The sequence below is a fragment of the Amia ocellicauda genome, chromosome 2 (assembly GCF_036373705.1).
Source record: "Amia ocellicauda isolate fAmiCal2 chromosome 2, fAmiCal2.hap1, whole genome shotgun sequence".
Lineage (NCBI taxonomy): Eukaryota > Metazoa > Chordata > Actinopteri > Amiiformes > Amiidae > Amia > Amia ocellicauda.
Genome location: NC_089851.1, coordinates 20,568,583 through 20,585,916, shown reverse-complemented (window position 1 = coordinate 20,585,916; position 17,334 = coordinate 20,568,583). Strand labels below are relative to the sequence as shown.

Sequence of the window (17,334 nt, the reverse complement as noted above, 5' to 3'; positions counted from 1 at the left end):
GTTCAGTGCATTCAGTATTCTTCTTTTGGTACTATCAAATTGTGTTACTAAGCCCTTGATTTAAAGACATCTATTCAAATTGTGTTGACACCCATTAACAAGTTAATGACACATACAAGGTGGAGCCAGGAAGGTGTGTCCCATACCCATACCGGATGGATGTGGGATCAATATTTATACAAAATGACCTATTTATGACCCTCCTGAGCTTATACATTATAGCGTTGGGGTTTGAAGATTTATTGGCGAAATCCAGAGGAAATTCAGCTCAAAGTGGCAAAGTTTGACGTTACAATATGACTGATGTCTAATTTAGTATGTATATATTGCATTACAAACACTGATACAGTATTTTTGATCTATATTTTTATTATATTAGTGGCTTCAAGGGAGTGGACACTTTTATGTTAATGTTGCTCTTCAGTCATGTATGGTTCCTTAGGCCAGAAAACACACTGTCCTCAAATCTTGCCTCGTGTAGAGAAAATACATGTTTCTTCCACCTGTAGACGGCTGTGATTGAATGGGAAATGATATTGATAGTTGGCTGTACATGGTGAGCAGAGATGCACATGTAAATGACCCAAATTGAATACTGAATCTGCTTTTATATTTTTAGTGACATTACAAAGAAACATGGAGGGAGTCCTTCATTCAGCAGTGGATAAATATAGGCGGACGACGATGGTTATATATACACACCCCTGATAAAGATGCACAACAATGACTGTGTATAAAAAATAATACACATTATGAGCTATATTAATAAACAAAAGAAAGATTAAGCATGTTGAATACTGCCATCTGTTGTTGCTGAGGTATAATGTGAAATCTAATAATACAGACATGTTATAGATTCTGCACGAAGTAATAAACTGTTGTCAATCTGCCAGCAGTATTAGTGGCAACTGTCTTCAAGCCCAGGAGCCTTAATAGAGAAACAGAGAGCCTTTGAGATTCAATCTCAGGTGCTCCAGTATCTCTGGGTTTAAAGTAAGTAACAGAAAATACAAACCTATGTACTCAATCAACGAGAGGACACCAGAGCACACTAATAATATTACAACCCACAATACTCTGCCCCACCACATCAACGTCCCATTGCACAAAGAGCTCCTGAGTGCTGAACCGCAAGAACACAAAATAGCACAACACTTTTTTAAACTAAAAGAAGAAGAACTGGTCAAAGTGTTATTTAACATTTTACTTTAGATTGGTGGTCTGGTTTTGTTTTTCAAGATCTCCTATTTGTTGCAATATTGCATTTGTATAACTGTTATTTTTGATTTTGTAAGAATGTTATATTTCTCAAATGGTGATTGAGTTTTTAACATTTTAAATTCATGTTGCAGATCTGGAAGCTCCTCTGGCTCTTTGCAATAGCTCCTTTAGAATGTCTTTAAATGTCAAGCTGCTCTAATTTGAGAAAAACCCAAATAGAGAAAATTAACTTTGGTACATAGAATGTACAATAATAGTACGAATAGTACGCAGAATGTAATATTTAGAGTTTTCTATACTTCAAATGAGTACAAATGCCAGAAACACTTGCTTGGTTTATTTAACATATTTGCACATTGTGAATAGGGGCTTAGGACTGCTCAGATTGATACACTTTAGCAGGCATACTGAAAACTAGTTTAGGCAATGGCATATAATCACTTTGCTGTAGGCTAAAGGTATTTTACGATTGCCGAGCCTTCTTTGTCATCATGCATGTATAAATCCCTCCAGGTCATTTCAGAAAATTAAAGTACATGGTTTCTCAAGATTTACGATATCATTTTTTTGTAAACATAACTTTCTGAATAACTTGTTGAATTACTTACAAGCGCATTCAAATTACTTTTCAGGATAAACCGAGTACACATGATAATTATGATAATTGTTACAGTGATTATAAATAAACAATCCAAAACTGAAAAGATATATACAATGCTTTGAACTGTTTCTCCTAGTTTGGATGGGGGGAGCTCCTTTAACTAGAATAAAGATAAGAAGAATACAATTTAACAGTACAATTGGGACCCACTTTCTCCACCTCTGAAAAGCAGCACACACCGCGATTAGCACAAGTATTTTTTAACATCTAAACAATCACAGGGAGTCAGGACTTCACTTTAACATTTGATCTGAAAGACAGCACCTTCTACAATACAGCTTATTCTCTCTCTAATCTGTACCATTGGGTTTTTGATTTAACTTTTTTATTTCTGGTCCAAAGGGAAGACTGCCCTCTACTGTTGAATTCATAGTGTGTTGAGTCATACGGTGGTTATGTGTAGATAAATGTGTCTTTTGTAATACAAATACTGCCGGTGTTTTGAAATAAACTCCATGTTCATTACAGAACTCCCTGTCAAATCCATTCTGACACAGGCGCTGCTCATTTGATATACTCTCTCTCCTCACAATATCAATTTTCTTCAGCCCCTGCAGGAAAAGCTATCTCTCTTATCACAAAGAAACAGTCTGATACAAATTGAATGTGGTTCTGGAACTTTGTGTTTAGCAATGTACCGATGGTATCATCTTAAAGGATATTTTACAAAGAAACCCATAGATACATTGTGGTCGTCCTTTTCTACCCGAGGGACATATCTTATCACAGGAGCAGCAGCCATTACAGTATGGTACTCAACAGTTATATAACTGCATGTAAATTCAGATAAAGGATTTGTAAACATGGAGACAGAAGCAGAGTGTCAAGAAGTAGGATATACTTAGAGATGTTAGAGTCTTTTAATTTATTTTTTGTAGCCAGGCAATGTTGAATTGCCCATATATTACATGCAGAGTTTGGTAATTTCTTCAGCACCTGAGACAGGCATGTCTGGGCTGTGCAATCCATTAACCAGAGATTTTCCTGAATCGCATCAAACTTGGTTACTGTATTCCACCATATCCCTTTCACAATAGTTGTTTCTCATTAGTCACTTTCCAATATGACAATGTCTTCCTTCCATATATCATATAAATATAAGTCTCATGTTCTGCTTGAAGATTGGTCTTCAAATTTGACATATTACACTACCAAATTAAAAATTACTGTATAAAAAACACATTTTTATTGAGAGATGTGCCAGGAGTATATAATTATATACTGTCAATGTTGATTTAGACAATTTCTATGGAAACGGTTGTCTCTTTTCATCCTGAAGTAAACATGGTGGCGTCAGGAAGTACAGAACTTGATACAAGTTAATCCTGGCTCCCCTCACAAGGGAAACACAGCTTTTGTTAAACTTTGCAATCTGAACATATTTATGCTTAGCCAAAGCCCCACATCATTCAAAGATATTTGATTGAACGAATATTTGGATGCTACAGCCAGCTCAAACTAATAAAAGGGAACCTTAGATTAAAACAATCTGAGCTGACAAGATGCTGTAACTCTTGTGTCTCTTTATTTAATTTGCAAGAGAAATGTACTTAATTTAAAGTATTATTACCCCCCATCTGCGGTCCCAGTTTGGCAGACGAGTGGCAGTGCTAGAATATAACCACACTACTGTGTCTATGGCGTCTCCCTTAACAAAGAAATTAGGCAACATTTTGTTTCGATTTCACCATGTGACTAATGTTAAATGATGTACAAACCTACTATAAATAACATTAACATAAACCTTTATCAAAACTGGTAATTATTCTATAAGTATACTTTTTTGTGAGAATGATCATATTAATTCACATAAATCAACAGACATGTCACACTCCTCACAGAGAGAAGATTCACTTAGAGAAGAGGCTTGCAAAATAACACAAATACATGTTTTTTGCATCAGTGTATCCATCCATTACTCAAAGAGCATTATGTATGTATTTGAAATGCAAATTAACACATCTTCTATAATGGGGACGATTTTACACTCACCTAAAGGATTATTAGGAACACCATACTAATACTGTGTTTGACCCCCTTTCGCCTTCAGAACTGCCTTAATTCTACGTGGCATTGATTCAACAAGGTGCTGAAAGCATTCTTTAGAAATGTTGGCCCATATTGATAGGATAGCATCTTGCAGTTGATGGAGATTTGTGGGATGCACATCCAGGGCACGAAGCTCCCGTTCCACCACATCCCAAAGATGCTCTATTGGCTTGAGATCTGGTGACTGTGGGGGCCAGTTTAGTACAGTGAACTCATTGTCATGTTCAAGAAACCAATTTGAAATGATTCGACCTTTGTGACATGGTGCATTATCCTGCTGGAAGTAGCCATCAGAGGATGGGTACATGGTGGTCATAAAGGGATGGACATGGTCAGAAACAATGCTCAGGTAGGCCGTGGCATTTAAACGATGCCCAATTGGCACTAAGGGGCCTAAAGTGTGCCAAGAAAACATCCCCCACACCATTACACCACCACCACCAGCCTGCACAGTGCTAACAAGGCATGATGGATCCATGTTCTCATTCTGTTTACGCCAAATTCTGACTCTACCATCTGAATGTCTCAACAGAAATCGAGACTCATCAGACCAGACAACATTTTTCCAGTCTTCAACTGTCCAATTTTGGTGAGCTTGTGCAAATTGTAGCCTCTTTTTCCTATTTGTAGTGGAGATGAGTGGTACCCGGTGGGGTCTTCTGCTGTTGTAGCCCATCCGCCTCAAGGTTGTACGTGTTGTGGCTTCACAAATGCTTTGCTGCATACCTCGGTTGTAACGAGTGGTTATTTCAGTCAAAGTTGCTCTTCTATCAGCTTGAATCAGTCGGCCCATTCTCCTCTGACCTCTAGCATCAACAAGGCATTTTCGCCCACAGGACTGCTGCATACTGGATGTTTTTCCCTTTTCACACCATTCTTTGTAAACCCTAGAAATGGTTGTGCGTGAAAATCCCAGTAACTGAGCAGATTGTGAAATACTCAGACCGGCCCGTCTGGCACCAACAACCATGCCATGCTCAAAATTGCTTAAATCACCTTTCTTTCCCATTCAGACATTCAGTTTGGAGTTCAGGAGATTGTCTTGACCAGGACCACACCCCTAAATGCATTGAAGCAACTGCCATGTGATTGGTTGATTAGAAAATGGCATTAATGAGAAATTGAACAGGTGTTCCTAATAATCCTTTAGGTGAGTGTATATTGTATTCAGACACCAAACCACGGGTATGATAATGAACGAGACTGTGTTGCATTATCAGTGCATTATTAGACACAAATATGATATATAATTTATCTAATCATGCACTGATTAGAGTAGATGCAACACAACTAAACCTTTCAATATTTGTTGTTATTCATTGCAGCCAATGTGTAAAACATTTTTAATTATAACATTATTATAAATATAATGTCTATTTATTATCATGTGTTATTAGTTTGATGCTTAGTTTAGTACATTTTAATATTTGTTGGAATACTTTAAATACATATAATGACTTTGGTCCTTGTGCAATGTATCACTGTAATAGTGCCTGGGGAAGTATATTAGTAGACACATTGTTAAATTTGTTAAGTGAAAAAGACTTTCATTTAATTGCTGTAGAAATTCCATTTTCTATTTTAGGGTTTTACTACTGATTCTGCTACTTTTCAATTTTCCTTATTCATGGTGGGAAAAATGTAGACATCGAAAAATAGAACAGTAGCCACCATTAATGTGATTCACATTTGTATCCGATATTATGACTACTACTACCAAGAATAATAATATGCTACCTGACCAGAAATCACTTGCCCATCTTGGCCTGTATGTAAGAAGGGTGAGAAGTGGTGAATCTACACAAGCTGTAGTAGTGATTCCCAAGGATCTTACAAGCCTGTAGAAGCACACGCCCATGGGCCAGCTTGGACCACTGGGGAGATACAGTTCATTCCAGTGGGATCAGTCTTTTATATAGCGCCTTTGTATGGTTAGGAACCAACAAATATTACAGGACTTATTTTAGATCAACACAGCTAGTTGGTATAGACAGATTATTATTGCTGATTATATTATCAATCAGCTTATGTGTGTAAATGTGATTTGTGAAGAATTATAATTGTTAGTATTATTTTCTACCCTCGTTTATCACTGCGCTTCACATGGTTCATTAACTGGTATCATAGTAATGGTGGTAAAATACTTGACTGCCACAAATTGCCACAATGTGTTTGATATTATAGTGTGTGGCCCCTTTAGCATGATTCCAAAGCTGCTCAGTACTTCATGAGATCTCTACCAAATAATGCTCCTTGCTACTCTGAATACACACCAGTACCATCACTGCAATGCACAATATTTCCATTTCCATGTATTTCTTTATACATATGTTGCCTTAAAACATTGTCATGCTGCCCTCTAGTGAGGAAAGCTGTAAAACAATAATGCATTGCAGATTGATGAACTGTTAGCATATACAAATTCTACTCTTGGGACCAACGTTTTTATTTGGTAAAGCTAATACAATTATCAAACCTGATAAAAGTCAGGGTATGTCTGTGTTGTTTCATTTTGGCCTCCAGATAACTAATGCGAAAATGCCAATGGTGTCATCTTAAAAAAATCACAGGGGTCAAAAACCATGATCTGGGTCTTATAAACACTGCAATCTGCTGCACAGAAAACCGCAAGCATGTACTGAAAAAAGCTTGATAAAACATAAAAAACAAGAAAGGTAAAAAAAAAACAAAAAAAAATGAAGGCAATTTATTTGTTATTGATTATGTTAATTATGATACTTTTAAATGGTAGTTGCATTTTGGTAGTTATTTTTATCAATACATACAAACACAACATTAATACAAAACTGTAATTCTAACTCTTACTAATGCACTTCTCATTAGTCAAACTCTGACTCCCTTAGTGGAAACTATAATTAGAACGCACGGTTTAGTTACTGTCGAAGTACAACCCCAATTCTGAAAAAGTTGGGATAGTATGGAAAATGTTAAAAAAAAACAAAGAGGAGTGATTTGTAAATGTTCATTGACTTTTATTTAAACAAAAAACATATAAAGACAAGGTATTTGATGTTTTACCTAATCAACTGCATAGTTTTTGTAAGGCAAACGTTTATTTTGAAATTGATGCATGCAACACGTTCCAAAAAAGTGGGGACCGGGTCAATTTAGGACTAATAGCGATGTGACAAGTTGAAATAAGAAGGTGATGTGAAACAGGTGAGGCAATCGTGTAATCATAGTATATAAGGAGCCTCCAAAAAAGGCCTAGTCCTTCAAGAGCAAGGATGGGTCAAGGCTCACCAGTCTGCCAACAGATGCGTCAGCGAATAATCAAACACTTTGAGAATAACATTCCCCAAAGACAAATCGGTAGGATTTTGAGCATTTCACTTTCTGCAGTGCACAATATAATTAAAAGATTCAAGGAATCCGGTCAAAACTCGGTATGTAAAGGGCAAGGCCGAAAACCACTCCGATCACACAGACGTCACTGTCTTAAAAACCGTCATGAGTCTGTAATGGATATCCTGACATGGGCTCGGGAATACTTTGGTAATCCTTTGTAAGTCAACACCATTCGTCATTGCCATAGTCAACACCATTGCCCATGGCATGGGTAACTTGCACATCTGTGAGGGCACCATCAATGCAGAAAGATATGTACACATTTTGGAGCAACATATGCTGCCATCCAGACGTCGTCTTTTCCAGGGACGTCCCTGCATTTTCCAGCAGGACAACGCCAAACCACATTCTGCCTGGATTACAAGCACATGGTTGCGTAAGTAGAGAGTGTGGGTGCTAGCATGGCCTGCCTGCATTCCTGACCTGTCTCCCATTTTGAGTGTGTGGCGCATTATAAAGCGCAAAATAAGGCAACGAAGGCCTCGTACAGTTGCACAGCTGAAGAAATGCATAATGGATGAAAATTCCGCTTGCTAAATTTAACCAACTGGTTGGTATCTTCTAAAAGAAAGGGTGATGTTACACAGCGGTAAACAGTCGACTGTCCCAACTTTTTTGGAGTGTGTTGCAGTCATCAGATTTGAAATTAGTGTATATTTTCCAAAATAAATTAAATTCACAAAGTAAAACATCAAATAATGTGTTAATAATGTGTTTTCAATATAGTACAGGGTGAACTGAATTTTCAAATTACTCTGGTTTTTTTTAGACACTGTCACAACTTTTTCGGAATTGCGGTTGTAAGTTAGTATTATCTGTTATGTTATTTATTCCATCATTGTTAAAGTACATACATCCTAACAGCTCAGTATTGGTAACCTAGTAACATGGTAACCCCAGGTCATCTTTATGACAATAGTGACAAAAGTGTAAGAAATGGATAGTATAGCTATACCTCAGACCTGATGTCAGATTCATCTGCTCAAACACTTTACAGACATTTACCAAAGCAGACGTTTTAATACAAATACAATCTAAAAAACAAATTTACATCACATTGCTAAGAGCATTCACAAGGAGACAGAAAAATTATAAACACGAACAAACAGAAGAAACATCTGAAACATGGTATTTACAAAAGTCCTTCCCTGCGCTCTAGGATTTTGGATTAGATAAGCCTTTGTGAAAAGCAAACCGATTTTCGAGACTTCAATTTAGCTGATATGAAACATTTTCTCTTCAAAAGGATCTCAGACCTCATTTTGCAGATCTGAAATAAGGTTGATATCGTGTTGATCTAAAACTACAGGACAATCTGAAATCCTAGTCAGTGTGCAGACTTAATCTAAAAGCCAGTTCTTAATAGCTTTGTAAATTCAATGCAGTCAAGATAGCCATAGGGCAAAAAGCAATGTGATATCATTGACAGCACATTAGTGGTTAGTCCTTAGAGCTTAATCTCTCTAAATGGACAAATTCATTCTATTCAATTTAAAGCTGAGGAATGTTACATCCCTACATACAATGTGTTATTTACTTAATTTGTTTTCCAAAATACATCAAATGAAAAATAATGGAAACATTTGGAGCTGTATAACCTACTATGTTTAGGATCCCTTTAGGAAGCAGAGATACAGATTGAATTTGGCAACATAAGGATGTCCAAGCTGCAAACGTTGAATAGCATTCATGGATTTCATTCCAACTCATGCAAATGCCACAGTGGCCAGTGCAATTTCGTTGGCAACCTACCCCACTACATTAATTAGAACAATCTATTAGCAAATTATGTGAAATTCAAGTGAAGGTTCCAGACAAACATACAGGTGTGGCTGGAGACATACAGAGATGGGTTTGGCAAATTGCCTTACAGAAGCCTCAAAATATAAGAATAAACGGGCTATGTGGATCATTTGAATCCATACTGATTCTGCAAAGGACACACCGGGCAAGAAAAAACCTAAAAAATCATACCAATTTCCCCTGTGGAGTTAATTAAATGTCACTGTACTGGCATACTAAATACAATAAAAATGTGAAGAAAAAAAACATATTGCTTCAGTAAGAAATCGCATTAGGATGTGTGAGACTTAATTACCGTGAGGTAGTAATTTGCTCCCAAAAGATCCCATTAAATGTATCAACAAAACTGCAAGAACCAACTCTAATGTGTCCAAGGGATTCAATAGAATGCAGGAGGAATTAAAAAAGACATTACTACACTGGCATAGGGTTACATACACACTGATGTGTCATTAACATTATTACATTGTTATTTTCCAGCTGTGCCTACCTAACAAACCCATATTAGACGTTTTTCAGAAATCTTATAACATTTTACTTCCCCCACCCCCTTCTGTACCTGATAAAGGTTTACTTTTTTTACGCTGTGTTCAGCTTTTAATGCTCATTCCCACCGAATTTGATGGTGAATTTGACTGTGTGCTGCACTAGTTATGCAAGACTAAACTAAACCTGTGCTCACTCTAAGTGACATTAAGCTGTGAGAAAACTAAAAGCTGGGGTCACCCTTGTAGAAGAAATCTGTGTGGTCCCATTCATCTTTACAAAACTAATCAGGATTTATACTACCCCTAGCAATGTTAAACCAGTTTAGACGTGCAAATCACCTTGAAATCACAGACGTATCTAAAAGTCAGTCATTGCCCACAGTCATATTGAGCATCCTGTACCCTTGTAAGTCTGTTATTATTTTTGAATTTACATGTTTTTCTACATTGAATGCGCCACTGCAAGGTGCTTAGACATACCATAAAGTACTGCCAAGAAAGAGCTTCTTACACATGATGCATGCATGATTTAAAAGAAAAACAAAGAAAAAAGAGCAGTGTATGCCAATTGAGCCATACACCTGAGTGGTAGACACAGCTAGCAGGCTCCTTCCCTCACAGATGGGACTAATTGGCATCTTTTCAGACCAAAAGATTATTTAAGCGGAGTGAAATATCGTCAGCAGTCCTGAGAGCACGGCCTCTCTGTGGCAAGGCTGAGGAGTATTGGCAGTATCCTGAGCCACAGACAAATAAAGCTGCTAAACAACAAAATCTGTGTGCAGTGCTTTCAATCTGACACGTCTGACAACCACCTAATTTAAAACAATCATACTAATCATAAAGACAGAGACAGGACCTTTGGGAATTAAAATGCCTGTGACATTTATGAAGCATTTCCCACCCAGCTTTGCATTTACAATGTTTTCAGCTCATCACACCAGAATGTTGTTGATACATATTAAATATAGATGTAATTGGAATACTTGTTATGGTGAGAAATAGAGCATTTCCCATAATCCCCCCGCTTTTCATTTGCAGAAATTCAACAATGTCAAGCAGACATTGTTAGATTTATCACATTTATATAATTTATCATCATTTTGAAACTAATCATTCTGAGATATACCCATGAATACATAATACACAGCATGATAGACAAATATGATCCACAGATTTTTTATAGGTGTGATTATTTGATTATAATGTAACACTGTTTTGCAAAACAGGTCAACATGATTTCATAAACGTAATCCTGCTGTTAATTTGTTCATTTATTGTTTTGACTTGAGAATTTCTATGGAGGATGTTGATGATCACTTGGCTTTATTGTTGATTAACCTATATTTCATAGGGAACTCATAACTTGTCATAACACTGAGTTTGTGGGACAAATGTAAGAACCCAGAAAAGCTGTAATTGTAGTATTTTCCACTAGAGGGTATCCTCAACTTCTCTATGCAATTGTTTTTAGTACATCATTAATTTGGTCAGTTTTATTTGGTAGTACACACACATACAAAGAAAACATTATATCAGTATTTATGAATCATTCTCTCCATTTTTCTCTCTCTCCCATTTAAATTCTCAACTGTGCATTATTCACCCAATTTTCTTTGGCTTAACATATGTGCCTTCAAATTTGACAGTCCTTAGGCATGGTGTCCTAGTGATGCATATTAACATCAGAAAGGTTACAGAAAAGTATTGTCACCATCTCCATTGTTTGCTCTCTAGTGCTGATCAGGAAAATCATACAGCATGAAGGAACCTCAGACAGGTCATGCTCATGTATACTGCCAAGCAGTTTTGGTCAACAAAGGTTTCTCCTAAATTCAGTACTAAACACATCTATTCTCAATTCTCACATTTTGTCTGTGCTCTTGGGTTCACTGTAGAGCTTGACAGTCTTGCAGAAAACGAAAGACTCTTGACTCGACTATTCAAACCCCTAAACCCTTCTGGTCAAAACCAAAATAATTTCAGTCCCTTCAACCTGTCAATGTATATTCTTTAGAGCCCCGAAACCCCTCTAGATGCACTTGTTTTACCTCTTACAATGCAGCAAGAACCTTTTCATCATTTGAAAAAAGTGACCAAAACAATGTCTTAGTGAACTGTTTAATTGTATCATTATTTACATTGGTTTAAATCCTACATCATTGCGTATCAATCATTTTATTTAGTGGTAGTGTGGGAAGCATTAAATAATCTTATATAAAATATGTTATTTTAATATGCATTATGAATAATTAAACATCTGACAGAGAAGTGAATATACAATAACACACTTAGAATCATTAAAAGATTCCACCGGAAAATAAAAAGGCATCAACAAGATGGTAACCATTTTTTCCTTTTAAGTTTCTAAGTCCCCAGAAACTTAACGGGGTACAATTTTATTATTGAATAATACATGTATATCCAACATTGCATAATTAATAACAGGTCAGTCTTTTAACAGCACATTTTCTTTGTATCCATCACAAACACCTTTAAAACCTTTGAATTCCTTTAAATCACAGTATTCACTATGACTTCCTGTTATACTGAAGAAGCTATACCGCTCATTAGCATGTCAAAATGAATGACTGTGGTTACTAAAGCAGTGGCCTCTGCTGTGTTTCTCAGCTTGATTATTCAGAAGCAAACTTTAACTAAATATAATTTGTCCATGGGCTTCAGCAGAGCAATGACAGTAATGAAGCTGCATGGCAAGGAGCCCACAGCTCCTGCAAACATCTTAGTCATATCTGTAAACCTCATTGGTCAGACTGCGTGATTCTGGAAAGTTACCAGATTAAGAACAGTCATCTCCTGCCAAACCAAGGCTCCTGAGACCTTATTAAATCCTCTTTTGTATCTCCTTCATGACCAATGAAATTTCGCATCATGAGGGTCTTTCACTCATCCAGAAACATGTTTCTATTTCCAGCCGGAGCCGTCTAACACGCGCAGTAGGTGTGAAGAAGGACAATTAATGAAATTCAACGGATTTTTAAAAATAGCCTAGCCTACTAAATACAGACTCTCTGGTAGGATAATAAATTCCTTCCTAAATTATAGTGAATTGTAATTATTTTAATTACTTGACACACTTACGATGTATGGTTCATTAGCCTGTTCTAAAATTATACCGAATTATTGCTCATCATAGTTTGCAGTTTGAAAAATCAGGACAGGAAGCCATTCCTATAAAGACATCTTTCTTCAAGAGAGACACAAATGGATTTCCTGTCACAGAGTGCCCCTTGAAGGATCTAAGACAAGGCCAGTATTCATCGCCTATAGAGTGTAATTGGAATTCATGGTTCCCTGCTGGGGTTTATTCTAAAAGTGTCACTGTAATAAGAAGGTGATCCTAAGACTTCTAAAGCTGTAGTTATAATATACAGCCTGTGGTCATCATGTTATACTTCCGAGATTGTTAAAGCAAAATCTACCATTTCCATGATAAATACTTAAACAAATAAATGCAAGGCAAGCCATTTTATTGCATGACTAGCTGTCCATAACATCTGTTGCTGTGTGACAGAATTTTTATTTGAAAACAATCTGAAACCAGGAAATACTCTCTTGAACAACAACTGCTATCTTACCAGGGCTGCAAAACATGTCAGTAAGAAAAAATAATTCTAGTCTTTATAAAAAATATTGTCATTCATAATTGATCATGTATTTTCTTCTGAGGAATATTAACTCATTGTCACTGTAATGGTGAAACTATTGGTTTGCTTAATTTCGTTTTGGTCAGACGTGCTAAACCCTCTTTCAACTGCACATTTGAAAAATAGTGTCCAGCCAATTATACATAGAGCCATCATTACTATAGACTTATGCTTTAGTTACATATTGAGCATTAGTATATATTGCATATTCAGACCTCATGCATCAGTATTTTCACAGGATGGGAATTTTCTGACCTTCACAAAAACAGTGTTCTGCCTAAACTGCAGATAAATGTAGATGGACACACTTGTCTATAATGCAAGGATGCAAATAAATCAAGGATTCAATGAATAATTATCTCTATGTTGTTTCCATAATGAGGAAGTGTACAAATTAGAAGTACTTTAAGATTTCAGTTAGTAGTCCTTGTTTGGGTTTTCAGAAAGGCAGAAGCCACAGTACTTGTTCATTAGGACTGAAAGGTAAACTTCTCCCAAATACACTTTGACCAATACAGGCTTTTCAAATGTCATCATCCATCACATAACTGTGTTGAATTTGCCTGCTTCAGCACAATTACCTTTGGTTCCTTGAGAGTCATTGACACTGTGTCAGAAGGGGGGAGTCTGTGTTTCACACTGGTATAGAACAAGTTTTTTAGGCATGTCATCAGTTTCTTAAACAAATACCTTAAGGGTATTTTAAGAAGCCTGACCAAAATGCCCATACATATTTCATACAACTAGTTATAAGAACCCATGGAAACAGGGCCTAAATAGGACAACTTTTAACCTTCAAAACCATTATACAAATAACAGACACATGGGTTGTGTATCGTACACAATTAGCACCTCAAAATTGCACTGGTTCTACTAGAGTAGTGGTATATACAGTCACGTCTATGGGACAGATTTGCTTATTTTGCAAATACAAGTCACATTTGGAGAAATAAAAAACAGAGACTATACATACTCTGGAGTGCATTAGTAAATTAGGATGGAAAATAACCGTTTAGGCAGAAAAATCACAAAATCACAAAGAACACATGTAATAGGATTTAAAGAACTCAAAACAAAACGCAGATGAAACAAGCTGTTCCTTCAACTACAGCTCAATAAAAGCAGTCAGTCTGAAGAGACGGTCGTGATTTTGCGTTCTTTTGAATAATAATTAGCCCAAGTTTCCGGTACAATGAAATTCCCAAGCTTTTTAAATTCCACTTGGCATTCTGCACCGCGTTTTTGTTACATTTGTATGTGAAGCGGAAAAGATAATGAAGTTCATGGGGAGGGAAACATCTTATTAAAACAAAAACAAAAAAGGTCTCTACAGACATCAAAATAATAACACTGTTATGCATCAGAACTTTATAATTAAAGTATGTTGTGATGCTACGCTGCGGCATAACATCAAAGACATAGAGGGTGAAGCAATAATACAGCGTCACATTAACATACTGCAGCTGCACACAGAGACATGTGGAAGGAATCCATAGCCGGCAGTGATACAAATATAAATAATGTTATGAATACTTATTTTTTGACAAATACAAAATAAAACAAAATCTGAAAAGGAAAGTGACCTACTAGTTTTGCCCTTAAAGTTTTAAATTAAAACATCATACTTTCAAAACAATGCTTGGAAGCCCTAATGTGGCTTGCAACACCTAGTTATTCGTGTTGTCATTAGAAGTGCAATATTCAGTGATGAGCTGCATCTCGATCAATCAGTGGTGTTGAACATTTGTTAAAGACTATTATCTAAAAGTCTGAAAAGCAGTTTCCTAAAAATAGAGAGGCAGACTGAATCAAAACCTATTTTCTGGTACCTGCTGCATCTGCCTAGTTGTGTCCAGGGCTTACGCAGTCTGTTTAGCTGAGGTTACACGTTACTCACCTAGTAGCTCCATGGCGTCATCCTCGTGGTCAATCTCCTCTTCAGTGACAGACGGTGCGGAGCTGGGCACGGACTCAAAGGAGTCCTGAGACAGCATGGCAGCCAGGAGTTTCTTGTGGTGCTGCTGCTGCTGCTTCAGGCCTTTGCTCTTCGGTTCCATCTTCAAGCTGAAAACCAAAGGGAACATTTTGTTTGTCCTGAAACCATTTTATGTTGTGCTTCAATTTCAAGGACAGCTCTCACAGCCTTCTTCCACCATGTCCTGTGTAAGCCAACAGAGAGGCATTGAAGCAGAGTGTTCAGTGCCAGCATAGCACAAAACCACTGCAAACTGCCTTCTCAATTACACCAATTTCCCAACTTGAAAGAACATTAAAATTGACATCCCTTCACCACTCTTGCACTAATAATATTCCTCAGGAAGGCCCCAAATAAACAAAGTAATATTTACCACCTCCCACTACATTCAATTTTCTACTTCACATGGATCTTAAAATAAATGATAATCTTATGTTCCTCAGAAGATGATCATTTACCAGGATAACAAACTACTGAACTGAAAAGAGCTACTGAAAAGACTTCTGCTTGCTGATTGCCAGGAAGTATATGACGGAAGCTAATTAGCACGAAGCACAAAATATGAGTTATCAGATCTTACATCTTCTCTTTCAGGAGGGGAGTTATATTAATGTTATATCAGCTGAAGGTCTTAATAGGCTACAGTTCACTCTAAAGGTTTATGAGACACTTATCCAGTCCCATTCATTTCCTTGGGATCATCTTTTCAGAAATGTTTATTTGTTTGCATTTAGCAGAAACAACACATTGCCTTACATTAAGGAAAAAAGATAAAACAAAACAAACACCACTGGTATAAAATGACCTTCTGAAAAGAGAAATGAAACGTCAGGAAAAGGCAGATATATACCCTACTCCTGTCACATTTCCTGCTCTCGCCCTCTATGTGACTTTCTTTCCACTATCTTTTAGAGGGAAAAAACTATAAATGACAAACGCCCACACAGCAGACACATATAGTAATACCTGTGTCTCCTGTGTCAGCTACCAGACAAATAAAATAGTAAATGAAAATACAGTTCTAATATCTCAGGAATCAATCCCACTTTCACACTTACCAAATATGAAATGAATTAGGAAACTGAACTGTGTGTCTCTTATATAGCAAACAGTTTATTTAAATAACCTCGGTGTAACACCATATTAAATTGACTGCTATCTCTTATTAACACATCATATTTACAAATACTTTAAAGGTCAAATTGTGCAAAACCTCAGCAGTTTCGTAATATTCAGCACTGAATATTACCACGCTAATGCAGCATATATACGAGGAGATGTAAATATCCTCTATCTTTTTTCAGTGGCAGCAGGGAAGTTAATTTGCACAAATGTATTATTTTCATGCTACTCAACATCTTCTTCCACATTTCCAGGGGCATGCAAAACTTTCCTATTTCCAACAAAATAGACTCCTCAAAGAAGACCTTTAAACCACCAATAGGTAGTAATAATTAAAAGCTCTGTGTTCTACATTTAATTTTGGAAAAAAGTGAAAAAGTAACAACTAATACTAAAAGTAAGCTGTCATCATTTCTAGTTGCATTTCTATTCCCATGGAGGAATAATAATTATTTTATTTAATGATATCCTACAGAGAAAAAAAAAACATACAGTGCATAGAGGATATGAACAACATTTACAGTTACATGTTTTATGAGAAATCATGACTGGCTATATCAAAATGTATATATTGTGACACAGTGTGGGGTGTCAAGCATTGACGTCTGGGGATCTGGGCTATAGGTCATGGTAGTGGGGGTGTAAGCGTGAAGTAGAAGAGCCTTGAAAAAAGCTCTGCAAAGAAAATAACACCTAGCCCAGACCAGGGCGCTAGCTAACACGGTTATTTCAGCCCTATCTACTCACGGCCACAACTCGATTTCCCAGTCGCAAAACTCTGCTGAAGGTGAAAGGGGACAGATGTTCTCCTAATCATTAAGGGTATGCATGGGTCAAAAGAGGTAATCGGTGTCGTCAGTCAATCATGCTATGGTCAGAATCCAGGTTATCAAATTGGCGTCTTGCACAGACAAAACGCTCCGAACACCCTCCTTGCTTTTCCCCTATACTCTTAGATACTCTGCCTTATTGTTTCCT

At 36.8% G+C, this 17,334-nt stretch overlaps 1 protein-coding gene across 3 annotated transcripts in view; it reads right to left on the bottom strand.

Annotated features, from left to right (window-relative positions):
* The window catches only part of c2h8orf34 (chromosome 2 C8orf34 homolog), a 113,868-nt gene that overhangs the window by 47,549 nt on the left and 48,985 nt on the right, over positions 1-17,334 (bottom strand). For all 3 annotated transcript variants that reach the window (XM_066720816.1, XM_066720806.1, XM_066720825.1), the window contains exon 7: positions 15,157-15,323. In XM_066720816.1, the coding sequence (XP_066576913.1) occupies positions 15,157-15,323 (167 nt within the window). The remainder of the gene's footprint in view (positions 1-15,156; positions 15,324-17,334) is intronic.